General features: G+C 38.0%; 1 protein-coding gene across 1 annotated transcript in view; it reads right to left on the reverse strand.

Annotated features, from left to right (window-relative positions):
• Window positions 1-3,222: 3,222 nt before the first annotated feature.
• Window positions 3,223-18,126, reverse strand: part of LOC101852577 (F-actin-capping protein subunit beta) — a 16,466-nt gene continuing 1,562 nt past the window's right edge. Inside the window, exons 2-7 of the mRNA XM_005109527.3 lie at window positions 15,558-15,647; window positions 14,965-15,086; window positions 12,949-13,204; window positions 7,989-8,105; window positions 6,436-6,501; window positions 3,223-5,324 (exon numbers count right to left, since the gene is read on the reverse strand). Of these exons, the coding sequence (XP_005109584.1) occupies window positions 5,157-5,324; window positions 6,436-6,501; window positions 7,989-8,105; window positions 12,949-13,204; window positions 14,965-15,086; window positions 15,558-15,647 (819 nt within the window). The 3' untranslated portion in view covers window positions 3,223-5,156. The remainder of the gene's footprint in view (window positions 5,325-6,435; window positions 6,502-7,988; window positions 8,106-12,948; window positions 13,205-14,964; window positions 15,087-15,557; window positions 15,648-18,126) is intronic.

Raw genomic sequence — 18,126 nt, forward strand, 5'->3', positions numbered from 1 at the left:
TTTCCATCTCTGATTGAGCCCCCCCCCCAAAAAAAAAAACCCAAAAAACAACAACAACAACAACAAACAAACAAAAAACAAACAAAAAACCGCCTCTGTTTTACGCACCATTACGTTGTGACCGCACCAATTAAAATTCAGGCTGTCTCGCAAATTCGGGAATAGAGAAAAACTGCTTTCAATGGTTAGGGAAGAGTTCACAGTTTGGTGTGATCCCGCCTGGAGCGAACTTGTAGGCCCAACCCTCCCAGTGAGTGATGTAAGTTTAGGTGGTGAGCTCAGATGCGAGTGCGATGTTTGGGGAAAAGAAACGCATCGGTCAGTTCACACCTTGGTGTGATCTCGTCTGGAGCAAACACTGTACCGTTTCATGGAGTTTTACCACGCTTGTGATCACAACATTCACGATAGTGGCTGATCTTTGACGCGACGGGCCGTTCTTTGATCTCAACTTTTAACTCTTGGTTGATCAGCTGTGCCCGCCCGGGGGTTTGTTCCGTAAATTATGATCAGAAATGCCGGCACTTACCCTTTCACTAAGCTTCTAAATTTCTCAAAATGTACTTTAAAAATACTCAAAAGTACTTGTATAAAAAGTATCGGAGTACAGTAAAAGTACTGGTTTAAAAAAAATGTACAGGAGTACAGTAAAAGTACCGAAAATTGTAAGGTAAGTACAAGTACCGGAGTACTTGTCTCCGTTACTACCAGCTCTGCTTGTGAGCCCATACCCCAGGAACTCACAGTGCTGCAAATGAGAGAGAGAGAGAGAGAAAGAGAGAGAGAGAGAGAGAGAGAGAGAGAGAGAGAGAGAGAGAGAGAGAAAGAGAGAGAGAGAGAGAGAGAGAGAGAGAGAGAGAGAGAGAGAGAGAGAGATAGAGAGAGAATTTTACGGAGCGGAGTTGTTTCAGCACATAACATGTAGCTCTATTCACTAAATGTCCTGTCTTGTTGTGCGTATGCGTGAGTGCACTTAACCTTTGTAACATCCACTGCCATTGCAGTAAACGACCAAGACAAATTTCTCTTTTTGTGATGAACAAAGATTTTCATTGTATGTCCTCTCGACAAAAGACACTGTGGTGCTCACTAGTAGTGATAGTATTGTTAGCATTGATGATAGGCTGTTAGCATCCCAATTAAAAAGTTACAGGTTCGAATCCCTGTCTGGCCCCACATTGTGTCTCTGAAAGACACTACCAAACTTGTGTCTTCCTGATCACTGTTGTTCAAGTGTTTGTCTTCCTCACGTCACCAAAGCAGGAACGGGTACTCAGGTCTCGTGGAAAAAATGGCACACAAAAAAGACCTTGCTTGTGTGTTGGTGTTTGCTGAGCACCTGTACAAAGGCAGCACTGAATGCTTACCAGGAAGTTGAGAGTGTTTCAGCACGTTATAACGTCAGTCAGGATAACGCAAAGAGTAAAACCCATAGAGTATGATAGAGCCTTCATCACTAGTCACCATCATCATCATTGCCTTTCTCGCCCTGATCAGAATATATGCCACGAACAAAAACGTTTTCCACCTTCCCCTATCCTGGGCTAGCCACTTCATGTTATTCCATGTCTTCCCACTTTTCTGTACATCAATTTCTGTGATTTTTCTCCAGGTTCCACGTGGTCCCCCCCTTCATCTTTTACCCTGTGGCTTTCAATCCAACACTTTCCTTGTTATGCAGCCGCTTGACTTTCGGAGAGCATGTCCAATCCATCGCCACTGCCTTCTTCCCACCTCATCTCTGACTCAGACTGGGCGCTGCCCTGTTCTCCTTAATAGCCTACTTCCTCGTTGGTGACCCTGTATGTCCATCTGATCTTCATTAACTTCCTTAGACATTTGTTCAAGAAAACCTGGATCCTCTAATAGAAGACCCAATTTATAAATAAACATATTCTATTCATCTCATTCCCTGAGCTTACTGAAGCTTTTCTACGATCTTTTGATTTTGCCTTGTCAATGTAGACCATGTAGCCTATATTTAAAGTGTTCTGAAACTGCAATATATATATATAACAAAGCTCTCACTAGTGTAAGTTTATACATTATGTAGATCTACCCTTTTTGGAGCCATGGAGGGAAGTGACATTTCTCAGGAGCAAATACACAACTGAGTTGTTGTTTAGGAGTATGTCTTCCTGATCACTGTTGTTTAAGTGTTTGTCTTCCACTTCCTGACCACCCCCCCCCCCAATCATATTTTTTTATTTTGGCAAGCATATTATCACCACTTGAGGGAAAGGAGGAAAAAAAAAAGGGGGGGGGGGAGGTAATCAATAAATAGACCACTGGTACACTAGAAAGAGGTGCAAGTGCAACCCCTCTCACTCTTTTGTGAGAAATAGCACACAACAAAGGTGCAGTCCAGTCACTTCACAATTACTTTAATGTGTCTTCTCAGCTTTTTCCGGCCTCGTTACGTCCAACTTTTTCCCTCTTCCATCTTTAACACTACCCGTTTATTATATAGTATATATAATTGGGTAATTTTTCTTCAAACCATTCAGCAGGCACTTAGCCTCTCTTTAGAGCTATAAGACCTAAAAATAATAATAATAAAGAGCATTTGTATAGTACATATAAATACTGACAGCAAGACCTATGCGTTTTACACACTATAATATTACCCCAGCAGACCATAGAAAATTCAGAAACATTCTCAGCTTCCCGGGAAGCATGCAGTGCAAGCAACTAATTAAGCACTCCAACACTACAAACATTCCCACCCAGGTGAAGAAAGGAAAATTTGTGTAAAGTGCTTTTCCCAAGGACACAACGTTGGGCCCCTGACGGGATTCGAATAGACGACCTTACGGTTGAGAGTCGGAGAGCTTAACCAGTAAGCCACCTAGTATGTATCATCTGACTAGGTACCAAATACAATTTTTTTAAATTCATGTATTTAATCTCAGACATGCACATTGCACGGGGTGTCATTGAACGCACTCCAGGACGTCGAAAAAGGCAAAAAAGAATACCAAGAGAAAAGCAATGCGAGTACAGATGGGGTAACTGCATCTATTTACATTACCTGTTAAACGTACGATCTTACTTAAGTCTGGACTAAAGACACATCGTAACAAACACTAAGTTTAAATCTTACCAAAATGAAGGGCCCTCATGCTGTTTCACACTAGTGACAATGCGAAATGTCGATAAAATTGGCATTAAACAACTACCACCAATGCTAAACTAAATTTATTATGACACAAATGTAATGACGGGTTTGATACCTTGCTCAGCAGCAAATTTATTTTCATGATTTACATACTTTCAAGCAAAGTGATAATGAAGGCAAGAAAAAAAAAATTTAACAAAGCTAAATTATTATATTATAAAATATTATATTTTTTCTTATCAATTCCACATTGCAAAAAGAATTTTGAAAGAACAAATTTTGCAGAAAGGGTTTGAAAAGGGAGGAAAGATTGCTGATCCTCCACCAGAAGCAGAGTGGTCTTCTGCACCATTCTTGATAAAGGTTTGGGGAAACAATAGTGGATAACAATCAGAAAAACAAATCACTGAGACTTTAAAAAACCCAAAACAAAACAAAAATTGGGGTATAAATCAAATGATGACAGTTACAAATGACATGAACACCTGCACAAGAAAAGAAACCGAAAAAAAAAAATGTTCCCAATAAATTAACAATAATAGTCTACTTCTCTCATTGCACCTTCATACGATCATGGAAAAGAACAAACGAAATGAACCGAGCAAAATAAATAAAAACAAATAGTGCAGGACATATTGTGGGTATTACTTTCAACCCCAGACCAAGCTAACATCAACCAAGAGAAGTACGAGAAGTACTACACTTAAGGTCACATTGAAAGTTCTTATTTTAAAAAAGAAACAACATTTATATGATATCTTCAATTTCAATGTGATATTAGAAGTGTAAAAACCACTAATCACAAAACCAATATGCAGCGTTGTAATCTGCACAAAAAGAAAAATGCATTTAATTTGTCCTTGCTAAACAATTTAGAAGACTATAACCAAACTGAGAACATCTTTTGAAAAAAATTTAGAAAGCTGGTCAATTGCATACTTTACAAACATGAAATCGCAGGCTCTTTAAAAAACAAACAATTTTATTGTAATAATATATGGAAAAAACATGACAATACAAGCCTGAAACTGCATTAAGGAAACATAGTGACTTTTCATCAAAGAGAGTAGCCCGCTGGCTTCTTCAGGGACAAAATAGAAAAAAAAAAGAGGACTTTCACTGCAGAAAAACACTGCAGGATCAGATATGTGATCCTCCTGTCCACTCGCACTGGCAAGTTGTTCACTCTCTTTGTGGCTTTCATAACATCACATTAACTTATAAAGTAACTCAGTCATCTGTACAGTATAATGTACACACACACACACACACACACCAGCTCACACTGACATGAAACATGCATGCCAAACAGACATTTTTATAGAAAATACCTAGAAGAATTTAGTTGGTAGGATGAAGATTATGTTATGGAATCTCTTGAAGGAAGAAAACTCATTGCCCAACATGGGATAGTCATGTGCAGTTGATGTGACCTGGAGCTAGCTACAACTACATCACAATTCCTCTCCATGAAAACCCACGAATTAAACATACTTTGTCAATGCCACATGTGATGTCATTACGCTTGTTCTGTGTTTGTGCAGTGTTCCCACTACTTTTTAATAAGCAGATTAAAAGAAGTGTTTGACAACTCTAACCTGAGAAAGAGACAGAGAAATTTTTTATTTCATCACCACACTTGTGATAACATGAACAGTACAATACATATTATGATGAGACACATTAGAAAATTGTTCGACCAAAATGCTTTCCAAAAAGTCTGCGAGACAGAGCTACATTTGCATGAGAGTAAATGCAGTCTTTGATGTTTTCTAGTACGGGTTAATGACCAGTATTGGAGAACTAGTTTTTTTTCGAGATTGTTACAACACTTAACAGTGGTTCGAGGCATCATCAGAATTACCAAACATCCTCAGAAACGAATCTCCATACATCTGCAGCCAGCAGCTCTGAACACAGACAGTAGTAGCCAACAAATTCAAACAACGGCAAAAACTTCATTCAACTCAAAGCTAACACTCACACAGGACAACAACACGTCATTCTCTTCCCCTGTGCAATAAAGAGGCACGCAGCATCACTGAGCCTGAGTCCGCTGGGAGAGCGCCTGGAACAAGTCTTTCTTGAACGCCGCCTGTTGCTTGGAGTCTTGCAAAGGCTCGTGGGAACGGAGTCGGTTCACAATGTCTTTGGTCTTGCCAAAATAGATGCTGTTGAGGGTGCTTCGAATTTTGTTCTCCATTTCCTGTAAAATTGTAATTTAAGAAAAAAGTCATCAAAACATTCCAAAACACAAATTTCCAAACACTGAAATTCTAAGCCGGGATCAGCAGTGACTCATTAATCTATTGCCATAAAAATTTCATGATCTGGACTTTTTAATACAGTATAATTCATCTCATAAAACTAAAACCACTGTGCATATGACAAATACATGTACTTAAAAAAAATTTATGATTTATGATCTTCTTATCCCTCACAAGTATACCTTTCTCATGGCTATCATAGAAAGATGAAAAATGGATAATTCCTCTTCTCTCTTGAATGTAAAAGAACTTGAATCGAAAAAGAGAAAATGAACATTTTGCATTCATTATAACATAATTTTTTTAAAAGGGAATATTCACAGCGTAATCTAAGAATTGAATTAAATACAAGTTACAATTTTCATAAAACAGACTCTCAACTTTTAAAGAACCTTTATACATCATTTATACCTGGTGCAAAATGAAAGCAAAGCTATGCCTGAATTTTACACAGAGAAAGAACAGCTAATTAGCAAAGCAAAAAAAAAAAAGAGGAAACATTTAAAATCTTATCATTCTACACAGCAGGGGTGGGTTTTTTAAGTTCATGAATAAATCACACTTAATCAGGATATACAAAACCAACGTCAAACTTTATAACTTTACATTTACGGAACTTTCACCAAGATGGGAAGGCAAGTCAATACCTAAACAAATTAATTCGTTTTAGTTTTAGTATGAGTTTTACCGCACTTGCAACACAATAAGGTCATATAAGTGCTGAAGATTAGAGGTGTTACAAGAGTTATAAACACAAAAAAGAAGAAGGGGAGATCAGGACAATAGATGTTTGATAGGAAAGAAAGAGCAAACCATACCAGAGCACCCACCAACCACTCACATAATCATTCAGCTAAAGTACCATTTTAAACAAAATGCACCAGACAGCAGCCAGTAAATTACTATTATATGCAACACTTTGCAAGAAGGGAGTTCAAGAAGTCAACGTTCAATGAATGAGAAGTCAAAAAAATAATGTTTTAATGGCTATGCCAATCACTTAACAATTGAAAGCGAATCAAAACGAGAAAAGTAAATATAACGACTTACTTCCACCATCTTTCCGATGTTAACTATATGTGGTGAATTGTCATTGACAGCAGCATCACTTTCAACCTGAAAAGCAAACGCAGAAACAATAAACAATGACGATTATTTCTTGTCTTGAGAAAGAAAAAATATAACTACAGTCCAACCTGCTGTAACAACCACGTGTCCAAGACAACCACTTGTAAAAACGATTACTGCCCACTGCCCCCGATTTTTCTATATATTATAACAAAATTAAAATGACAGTGTCCAAATGAACCACCTGTCTAAGACTACCACTTTTCTCTTCGACAATACTACATTCAACTTAGAAGACACACAAACAGTCTATTAGCATATGTTCTACATAGAGTTTTACGGCACTTACAACATAAATAGTAATACAAATGCTGAAGATTTGAGGTAATACTATGGAGTAACATACAAAGAAAAGAAACAGGAGGGATAAGGATAACAGATGTTTGATAAGAAATTATTATTTTTTTTTATAGTAGAGGGTTTTACGGCGCTCGCAACTGCATAAGGTCATATGAGCGCCAAGGGGTGGGTGTCAACAGAGAAGTCTTTAAAGGGAATCAGACTTATTCTGCTCACCTCTCTAGCTTCAACAGCACAAGGTCTGCTTCGACTATCAAGGCACCTCAAAAATAGCACGTCACAAGACAGTGACAAACGTACAAAAGAAGTAGAGGAAAAATGACAATAGTAAGGATTAGGAAAGAAAAAGCAGCAGTTCACTGTTGTAGATCAGGCACAGTTATGAGCGTGACATGAATCAGCCCATTTACAATTCTACTGCGCTTGAACAAGAAATGTCCCCCCTTTGGGAATGGCCTAAAGACACTACAGTCAGTGGCATTACCCCGGGGAAGTTGATAGTAAAGAAGGAGCAAACCACAGCACGCACCTTATCCCCCCCCCCCCCCAACTGTACAGGAGACTGCAGACCACAAGAGCAAGAAACCCGAATTAGCCCATATAAATTAATTTTTATACAACTTGTCTCTAAATGCCTACTTTCTTGACGAAAGTCAAAGTACCCAGGCTAAAATACAGGGAATACAAAGTTTTGCAGCAAGCATTTTCAAGCTGTCAACTAATTTTTTTGGGAAAAAAAATAATTTGGACATAGTACAAAGGAATTAACAGGTTCAGGTTTCTCACAGAGCATTTACAATTAAACATGCACTGGCATATTAAGAAAGACTCTGGGCTTATTTCACGAGTACTTCACTTATAAGTCTTTCTCAGTACAGTTTGCATTCTATGAAAAGCCAAACATTTCCCTAGCAAACACACAGAGGGAAGAAAAAGGAAACAATATCAACAATGCACTTGACACTCATCAACTTGAACTACTCAAAAAACAAGTATTATGGCATGCTGACACCTATGCATTCTTTATTGCAGAACAAAGCCCTGTCTCAGTCTCGTACACTCAGGATGGATAAACAGCCATGTATTAAACATTTTGTTACATTGTAGACTGGACTAGATCTACCTACTGATAGTGCTCCCTAAGATCTAGCGAGGGAATGAAGGAAAAGAAATACCTGTCTCGTTAAGCTGCCTCCCAAATTCATGGTCCCTGAACCTTCTTTGTTTGTTTGAAGCCACAACATCACCGTCGAGGTCAGCTTGTAGTGAGCATTCTTTCCGCTGGACTTTTCCTGTAGACATGGATGATGGATGGATGAAGAATGTAAAGCAAACCTTATGTAGAAATCGTAATGGTTTGAAATTTCAGTTTACATATAAGATTATATCGTAAACCTTAAGGAGCCGCATACACTCTACCTGTCTCTTTCTGTGCACATCTCAGTGCGCCATACTGCAAACCAAGTAGTCAAACCAAGGGAACTGGTCTTGGAAGACTTGGGGGGGGGGAAGAGGGTTGCAAAGCACAAATGGTAAATAGAAAAAAACTCAAAGATCGCATTTTTTTCATGTCAGACATAGCTGTCAGGAGCGAGAAGCAGGTTTAATCTTCATAAAGAATGGTTAATCAGCAGAATACCAGTAAGGACTTGGATGGACCACTATATAAGGATCATAATAATGATATGTTATAATAAACAACATTGGTCATATATGAAGCATCTCCTTTCAGTTACGAGACTTAAGTTTTTAAGTGAGCAGAACATCAGCCTAAGCATCATAATTTCTATTCACACCTTAGGACCTACGGTGGCACACTCCAACCACCCGCATCACATGTTACTAAAAGAAAGAGACAAATTTTGTTAGTACAGAAATTACTGTGAGGACTACGTCTATGACATCCTTTGATTAAAAACTTTTAGTTTCAGTCTGGAGTGAGCGAAGCCTTTTTCGTCGGCCAGATGTTCTAACGTTTACAGGCCAAAATGTCGACAAAATAAAATGTTAGATCCTACAGTTCAATCATTAACAAACTACAAAATCTGTAACAGGAAATGGATATAATTGCAAATTAGAATCTGGAAGGAAATCAGTATAATAATTGGTTTGCTGCAATTTTCGAATAAATTACATCAAGACTCAATTGCCAGTATTCAACAACGGGTGACCTTATTTAGGCCACACTGTGGCCCAAATAAGCTAAACCCCCCTCCCTTACCTTATTTAGGCCACATCATATGGTAGATTTCTTGAACTAATCATATGGTAGATTTCTTGAACTAATCATATGGTAGATTTCTTGAACTAACCATGGATTCGGAAGGTCGAGATTCTACTGATCTTTTTATTTAGTGCGGGGTATTATTTCAAAATAGAGGATGATACTAAATGATAAGTGGACCAAGGGTAAGAGTTGTGTGTCTGTGTGTGTGTGTGTGTGAGTGTGTGTATGTGTGTGTGTGTATGTGTGTGTGTATGTGTTTGTTTTGTGTGTGGTTGTGGTGAGAGAGAGATCTAGAGAGAGAGAGTAAATGTGTATGTATGTGTGTATGTGTGTAATGTGTGAATGTTATTGTGTGCATGAGTGTCTATCTCAGTTGTACGGTCCAAATGTACATTATTTTGTTGAGAATTTTACATAGAACTCAACTACAAAACACCTTTATACAAAGTCACAGAAATATTCTTTTTGTGCTTAATGAGGTGCAGTACAGGGTGATTTTACCTGCAAGGATAATTGGACAAAATGGGCAATATCTTTATAATGCTAATACTAATGGTCATATTTAGACAAATCCTATATCATTCTCTTTTTTTCTTAACAGCTCATGGTTATTAAAGAGTAAGCAAACTAGATCAAGGTAGTAATTTCGGATTCCTAATATTATGGGAATTCTTAAAATTTTTAACTTGTTTTTAGCGCTTTTCTCAACGTAAAACAGATTCCGTTAAAAAACAACAACAAAAATGACCTTTTTTTTCTTTTTCAAGGTATTGTGCATACATTTGTGTGAAACTATTATATTCTATGCTTTCAAGTACATGAAAAAAAAGCTAATAAAGTCAAGCAAAATGTTCTTCAGAGACATAGATCTAGTAGTAGGCCCACTGGAACATTCTATAAACCGTGAAAAGATGACCAGAAAATAACAAAATTATCTTATGATCTTCACTTGCACTTGCAATTTTTTTGACAAATTATAGTCTACCTCATTATCTTTTTTTTCCCCACATTTTTCTTCACTATTCATGACAGCTGGCATGTTTTTCAGTTATTATTAAGGAAGTGGATAGGTGGACCACGGGGTCTATCTTGCCCCAAAAGGATAGGTGGACCCCGGGGTCTACCTAAAAAAAATGCTGTTTTAGGATGTGAACCGGGGTCTACCTAAAAAAAAAAACTGTTTTAGGATGTGAACCCCGGAATCAGTGTAGTGAAATAAGTAGATCAAGGTCTAAGGATCAGTGGACCCCGGGGTCAACATAGTGAAATAAGTAGATCTCAGTTTATTTTATAGTAGGACTGGCGGAACCCGTGGTCAACGTAGTGAAATTATAAGTAGATCTAGGTTTAATAAGGATTGGTGGACCCTGGGGTCAACATAGTGAAATCAGTAGATCTAGGTTTAATTAAGGATTGGTGGACCCTGGGGTCAACGTAGTGAAATAAGTACATGTAGATCTAGGTTTAATTTTAAGGATTGGTGGACCCTGGAGTCAACGTAGTGAAATAGGTGGGTTTAAGGTGGACCCCAGTGTCTACCTAACGAAATACTAGTTAGGTTTTAGAATAGGTGGACCATGCGGTCACCGTAGTAAAATAAGTAGGTTTAATCACAGTGTCCCGGGAGTCCACCAATCCTTAATTAAACCTTCTTATTCCATTCCTCTACGGCTATGGTGACTCCGAGGTCCACCAATCCTTTTAAAATTAAACCTACTTATTTCACTATGGTGACCCTGGGGTCCACTGATCTTTAAAGAAATCTACTTATTTCACTACGGTGACCCCGGGGTCCACCTGTCCTAAAACCTAGTATTTCGCTAGTAGTCCACCTTAAACCTGCTTATTTATCACTACATTGACCCCGGGGTACACCGATCCTTACTTAAACCAAACCTTATTTCACTACGGTGACTCCAGGGTTCACATCCTAAAACCTAGTATTTCGCTATGCAGACCCCGGAGTCCACCTATCCTCTACAGGACTATACTATTATCAATTTGCAATTTTCATTGATTAGCATGGCATATTTTTTTTTTTAAATATTGAATCAGAGACTCACTGTCTAAAAAGTCCACTGCTAACGCTATTCTTATCAAAGAAAAGGCACAATTTTACTTTATGAAATGTTTAAAAAAAGTTTTTAAAATATCCAGAAAATAACATAAAATGATAATAATAATAAAGATCAAGATCTATACGTATTTTATTATGTATATATATACTCAAAAGTAAAAGACTGAGCGGAGGCTTACAATGTAAATTCTGTGCTCTACAAGTAGAGAAAGTCTTAAGTTTGCGCAAAACAGATTTTAGAAAAAAAAGTTGGAACTAATTATTCTAATAAAAGTAAAAGTGATTGTTATGCTGAGATTTGTTATTATTAACTCTGGAAATACAGATAGTTGCTGAATCTAAAATTAACTAGAACTGTGCAATTCGTTTTATTTCAATTCCAAAGCCCAAAGGCATAGCAATGAGTTAGATCTAGATCTAGCAGTTGTAGGCTCTCTGGCTGCTTCTAGCATAGTATAGGCGTGCTACTGCTGATTCTAGACAGGGAATCTAGATCTAGCTATCACCTGCACTATTAAAGTCAAATATATGGTAAAATAAAAACAAAACCGTGAATCGCTTTGTCAGTCAGTACATCCCAATTGCCATAGCCGCACGTATTAATAGTTGAATAATTATACCAAAGCAACACGTTATCATAGTGTGCAGGGGAGAGCGGGGTGCCCAGGTCGCTGACCGGTCGATTCGGTGGTTCGGCTTTTGTAGATCTATGCATTTTTTACGGACAGCCCTATTACTAGATCTATTAGTGTTGTGAAAACTTCAACCTCTACAGCTAAGGCGTCAAAAGATGTTGGAAAATAATAATACGTCCTGAAGTTTCATAATTTATACACAATAACACAGCCAATAGTTATTTCGAGTTATAAAAATGGCCTTGTAACTTGCTTTCAGAAGCAAATTTTAGTAGTTCCAGTTCTACCGAATCGATTTTCACGCAAATTCAACCATTTTGATGACGTTTCTTTTCCTTTTAAAAAGATGTAGGCCTGTCGGATGTGGCAGTGCGATTAACACTAAGTTGTTTAGACCCTTCAAAACACGAGGCTTCGTGGCCGATCACAAAGGTCTACGGGGCTTATCGAGGCCGATTCGCACTGCCGCGTGCACATTCACGAAACTGCCTACTAGATAGATTCTACTACCAAAGATTCTCTACACGACCTTTGCTACTACTACTACTACTAAATCTACATGTACTACTACGAGACAGTACGAGAGATGTACTACTACTACTACGAGACAGTACAAGAGAGTGCCACTCAGGCAAAGATAGTGTAACTTTGACTCAGCCACGTTGTGTACACACTTTTTATACCCCAAATTTGACCCGGAAGTCCATTCGGAGGATTTGACCTTTTCACTTGACCAAAGTGTGCCAAAATGTTAGCCGAGATTTTGCCCCTCCATGAAGTAAAAATCTGGCCCTCATTCAAACCATTGGGATTGAGCAATATGTTGCGTATTGTGCTTTGTTCTTACAATATTCATTGTGATATATATATATAAGTTGTACACTGAGACAAAACTGTACTAAGTGAGAAAGGTGCACCATTATGAAAGTGGAACGAACTCAGTTGCCTGAAAAGGGTGTCCCCCGGTAGTTTGAGCATGTGTGGCCTAAATAAGCTAAACCCCCCTCCCTTACCTTATTTAGGCCATATGTGGCCTAAATAAGCACTTCTTTCAACAACAACAGAAAAGCAAATCAGACTTCATACTACAAACTTCAACTAACACTTAAAATCTTTAAAAAAAACAACCCCAAAAAACCCCTCTGTTAACTACTGTATCTTAAGCGGAAAAATATTAGAATGATCTTGCACCTTACCTGAACTTCAATGACATGAATGGAATCCCAGCAACCTTTGATCTTTTGAGAGCCATCCCCAGCTTTCTTGATGAGTATCACACCAGCAAAGCCATGGCTGAGGTCCCACAGGTAGACGCTGGACACGCCGCCCTCGAAATACATCTCCCGGTACTGGTCAAATGCATTATTTGCTTCAATCTCGAGCTTGCGTAGTGATTCCGACGGCATTGTTCCATCTTCCAATGGGGGGTCATAACTGTTGCTCCATGGTGACCTTGAAAAAGAAAAAAAGATTTATTATATATTATATTTCAGTATAAGTAACTGTTGCACTTCAAAATACAGCTTTTTATCTACAGGGCTTGATAAGAAAGTCACACTCACATGAATTCGTGGCTGGGAAGATGCAGAGAGAGAAGGATGGAAGGAAAGATTCACATTAAGTTGTGAAACTAACTTTGAACAGTAAAAATATTGGCAGGAACTTCTATATATACTGAGTCATGAAGAAGAGCAAAGTACAAGCCATTCACAGAATGCAAAAAGATATACAGTATAACACGGATAGGTCGAACACAGATTACTCGAAATCATACATCCGCCGAACTGTGCCTGCGGTCCAGTTTTTTTTTGGTAAAAAAATTACCCAAACACAAACATGGAATTTAATAGAAAAGACACGGTCGGTAAAATACCCCCCCCCCCCAAAGCAGCTAACTGTGCCTTTTTTAGCACTCTAGGTCCTAAGCCTAGCTAGGCTTGTGTTGTGTGGAGTGGGTGAGAGGAAGGGTTGTGCATCATACGATCGGCTGCCCCACCTCTCTTTGTAAAGACAGTGCTCTTGGTGGGAGAGGCCGGGTCAGGTTGCATTGTTTCGTCATCGCGTTGTTGATGAATGTTGTGATATGCTTATCTTGTCAAATTGTTTATGTTTAGAAAAGTTTGAAAAGACACTGTTCGATTGGTGCAAACTATTTAAGACCGCTTACACTGACCCACGCAATGAAATTGTCTTGGTACCGGGAGGCTTATTACCAATCGAACTTGAAAGCGTTGCTCATTGTGTTTCTCATTTTCAATCTGTCATTTTCAAATTCAAGTCAATAGGCACAAATTTGGGTGTTACAATAGGCAACAAACTCAAACTGGCGTGTCCACACTTCACTCCTGCATAAAAAAAAGTGAACAAAAGACTATTTTTTCAAAGGAAGCTAAAGTATTTTAAAGTTGATAAAACATTGATGTCCATGTTCTACCATTCTACCATAGAAAGTATGATCAATTTTTGTATAACAGCATGGGCCGGGAACACAAGACAACAAGATAAAGAAAAATTAAATCTACTAATACGGAAAGCATGTAAAATTTCAACATCTTCATTCCCCTACTTGGATGAATTATAAAACAGCTTGCACAAAAAAAATTAATTCCATCTTTTTAGACAACAAACATCCCTTGTTCCCTCAAATAAAAACATCAGTCAGAAGTAAAAGACCTAGGCTTTTGATCTGTAACAAAGAAAGATACAGAAGGTCATTTTTACCATCATCTTTCAAAATGCTTCCATCTTAACCATTTTGTAAGTACTTACGACCTTAGAGCATGCATCAAAATAACATTGAGTGTATCTAGCTTACGATTATTATTGTTTATATTGCTGCTCATTTATATTATGCATGTGATTGTAAGCCTACGTGAGTGTGTGCATGTGTGTGTACACGAGGTGGAACACCAAACCAATGTGCTAGGATCTGGACAATAAAGATGTATCTTATCTTATCTAAATCTAACCTATCTGATCTAGGGCAATGGCTAAAAAAATACAAATCTCTGTTCTGACCCAATCTTTCTTGCTTCCCTTGATTCTCTGACATGGCCGATGTCATAACACTGTTCACGTATCTCTCGAACTACGGATCCCTCAAATTACCGGGGGCCGGTCCCGATGAATTTGAGTTATATCCGAGTTATACTGTATTTTTCTTTCAAATTAGTAATAACATAATAATTTATACCTCTGTCAATGCTAATTACCTGTATGAATCACCATCTCTGTTGTAATCACAAAGTAAGTAATCCTTGCCCACAAGTTTGTCTCGCACAATCTTCAAAGGCTGGTCCACTGATGAAAGTAAATCCTCACAAAGAGAGGGCACCTTGAAAAAGACAGATATGGAGTACACAATGTTTATTAGACTGCCCATACTATTCTAAACATTTTTTACCAATAGGTGCTATTTCAATTAATACTCATAATTTTTTTTACAAATTTCAAAGAGAAAAATATTATAGTAAACAGTACAGTGCTGTTCACTTTCAAACAAATTTTACTGTTTCTTTAATAATTAAAACCTTTCCATTTCAATCCCCAAAATATTCCCCAACCCATGAGACAAAATTATCTAATGGTCTGAAAGTACATACACAAGTAAAATGATTTTATATAGTATAGACAAAACTCCTGAAGGTGGGGATATTGAGCAGGTTTAGAGAAATAGGGTAGTGAATGTTTCCATGAGAACTGCTTCTTAGTGTCCCCTACATTTTCTCCTCCCTGCCTACGCACACTATGAGAATAATGTGATCGTTTATCAATTTTTAATTCTATGATAAACTATAGTACTCACCAGATCAATAAGATCACATAAATTCTTTTCAATTTGTTGAGGAGGTAACCTCCTCATCAAATCCAAGGCACAATCAATCTGTTGTTCAGTCTGGAAGAAAAACAAACCAGCAAAAACATTACACTCAGCTCATGGGTTGGTGATGGAGAGGAGGTTAACATGCACACAAAAATGAAAAAAGACTATAAAAGTTTTTCTAGAGAGCTGCATCATGTGGCAGATTTTATTGTTATAAAATTGTCTTGGAAAAAAAAGGATTTAATACACACACCTCACTACATGCCCTGGAAACAATGAAAATCAGAAAAAAAACTCCTCTTCCAATGCAGCAAGGTAATAATTTAAGTGGGACAGGCTCCAAATTAATGTAGGTGGTTTCTTTTGTGTGTCTCTGCCTCTTTCATGCACACTGTTACTGTACATGTGTGTGTGCATGTGTGTAGTGCTTTCAAGAGACAAAGCATTTTTATTCTGCTGGGGGTCTAGAGGCCATCCCCAGCAGGGTCCAGGGATAGCGTCCTGGCGGGGGCTCAGGGGCGAAGCCCCCCCCCCCCCCCCAATTCAAATTTAGCACTTTAAGACGATTGAAAATGGTATTTTGAAGCCTGTTTGAATATATTTCCATCAACCCATTATACCTATTTTTGTTTGAATATATTTCCATCAACCCATTACCTATTTTTTGCCTTGTTTGATTTCTTCATCTACATTACAGCAAATCTAGGAACGTGAAACTTGACCACACAGTCATGCGGCGTTTACCCATTTTCATGTTTCATTGTCACAACCTCTGATGTAACATCTTCAATTATTCTTGTTCTTAGCTTTAGTTTTAGCATCAGTTTCTTTCAACATGGTCTTTCTGTTGTCATACTCCCATTGAATCCTCACACCAGCAAAATCTTTAGATCTAGACAGATTTGAGAAAAGTTTCTTTCTGACAGCGATTTTCTCTCTAAAAATCACAATTCAATTTGCTTGAACATTGTAAAAGTATATTTTCCAATTGCGGGAATAACCCATAGGATACAGACAGAATGAGTGAATAAATGGAGAACTTCTAAAACTGGCACAAAATTTCACTGTCTTTCGTAATAAGCCAGATTTGGGCTGATTTGAGGTGAAAATGTTTTGCTGAACAACCCGCAAAGAATGCATAGAGGGGGATATAATGGTCGGGTGCAGGATGCAATCTGGAAGGTTTCTAATATAATATTTATCTTATTGTCGAGAAGTACCATAATATCCGGGACTTTTATAGGGTGCGAGTCTGTACAGAGGCAAGTAAGTACTGATCCTTTACAACGCAGTATCGGTAGCCCTACACCGTCGCACATTTCACAGATAGAGTTGATAACAATGGGGAAGAGGGTGGGAGGTGAAGCAAGTACAGAACTTTCAGAAAGTACCGATTTCCATAAATTAACACAGAAGATTTGAAGCACTAGTAAGTAATGCGTGTGTATGTGAGTGTGTGTGAGTATGCAAGTGTTTGTTGGTTTGAATAAAAAGAAGCACATTTCACAATAATGGTCATTCAGTGCTGGGGAAAAAGTGAAAGAGGCAGAAATAACAGAGGGAAAAGTTGTAAAGAAGTAGGCCCTACCACTGGCCCCCTCCAACCACCCAGCATGTATATTACGAATTCAAACTGAAAGTTACATCATGTACTGAAGGATGAAAGGCTGATTTTGTCAAATGAATGCTATCTGAAATCTACACGACAAGGTTGGGAAAATGGGATGAGTGGAGTGGGAGTACGTTTCATAAGGACAGTACAACTAAGACAAATGACTGATAACGATTTAAAAGCGATGTTACATAGTTTGTCAGTAAGTTAGTACAGTGGTCTCCGACTAAAAGCCTGCACCGTGGGTGACCAGAACTTATTTTTTTAATAACCCCCCCCCCCCACCCAAAAAAGTGCTATTATTATAGCATTCATGAGAGCTATTAAGTGAATTTTGAAGAGAAACAAATCTGGTGTAAGTATCCAGTTGAATTTTATGACACTGTTTTATGTGGACCTCCTTGTATCTGATTTCCTGCGGTGGGTTGCGTCATTGAGCTGAGCTCACCCTGAGGTGTGACGATTTCCTACAAAGTACAAAGAGTGATCAAAGACAACAATCTTTATTTACAAGGCTGGACACTGACTTTCCTCTTTGTGCAATTGACTCACATCTTGCACACATTTTCATTCCACTGACAAAGACGCAATTTTAAATGTAATTGGGCATTGGTGTTTGCTTCTTCAATCAGTTTCAAGTGAAATGATCAAGGTATCATCTCGTGGATGATTTGTTTCTGACACAAGCACAAGAATTTTATGTCTTTCGACATTGGCGTCAATTTTGAATGTCTGCACACTTACAATGTGTGACAGTATTATTTTAGTTTCATTCCTGACTCATGCTCTGGTTTTACACGACTAATTGACTCTTTTATGTCTGTCGCAAATTAATAATTAAAAAATTATTTGATAGTTTTTTTTACTTGAACTATTATATTACACTAGAAGCTAAGCCTAGAATCTAATACCATATGTAATTCCTGCACACTGGATCAA

This window comes from Aplysia californica, unplaced genomic scaffold (genome assembly GCF_000002075.1).
Source record: "Aplysia californica isolate F4 #8 unplaced genomic scaffold, AplCal3.0 scaffold00786, whole genome shotgun sequence".
Classification (NCBI taxonomy): domain Eukaryota; kingdom Metazoa; phylum Mollusca; class Gastropoda; order Aplysiida; family Aplysiidae; genus Aplysia; species Aplysia californica.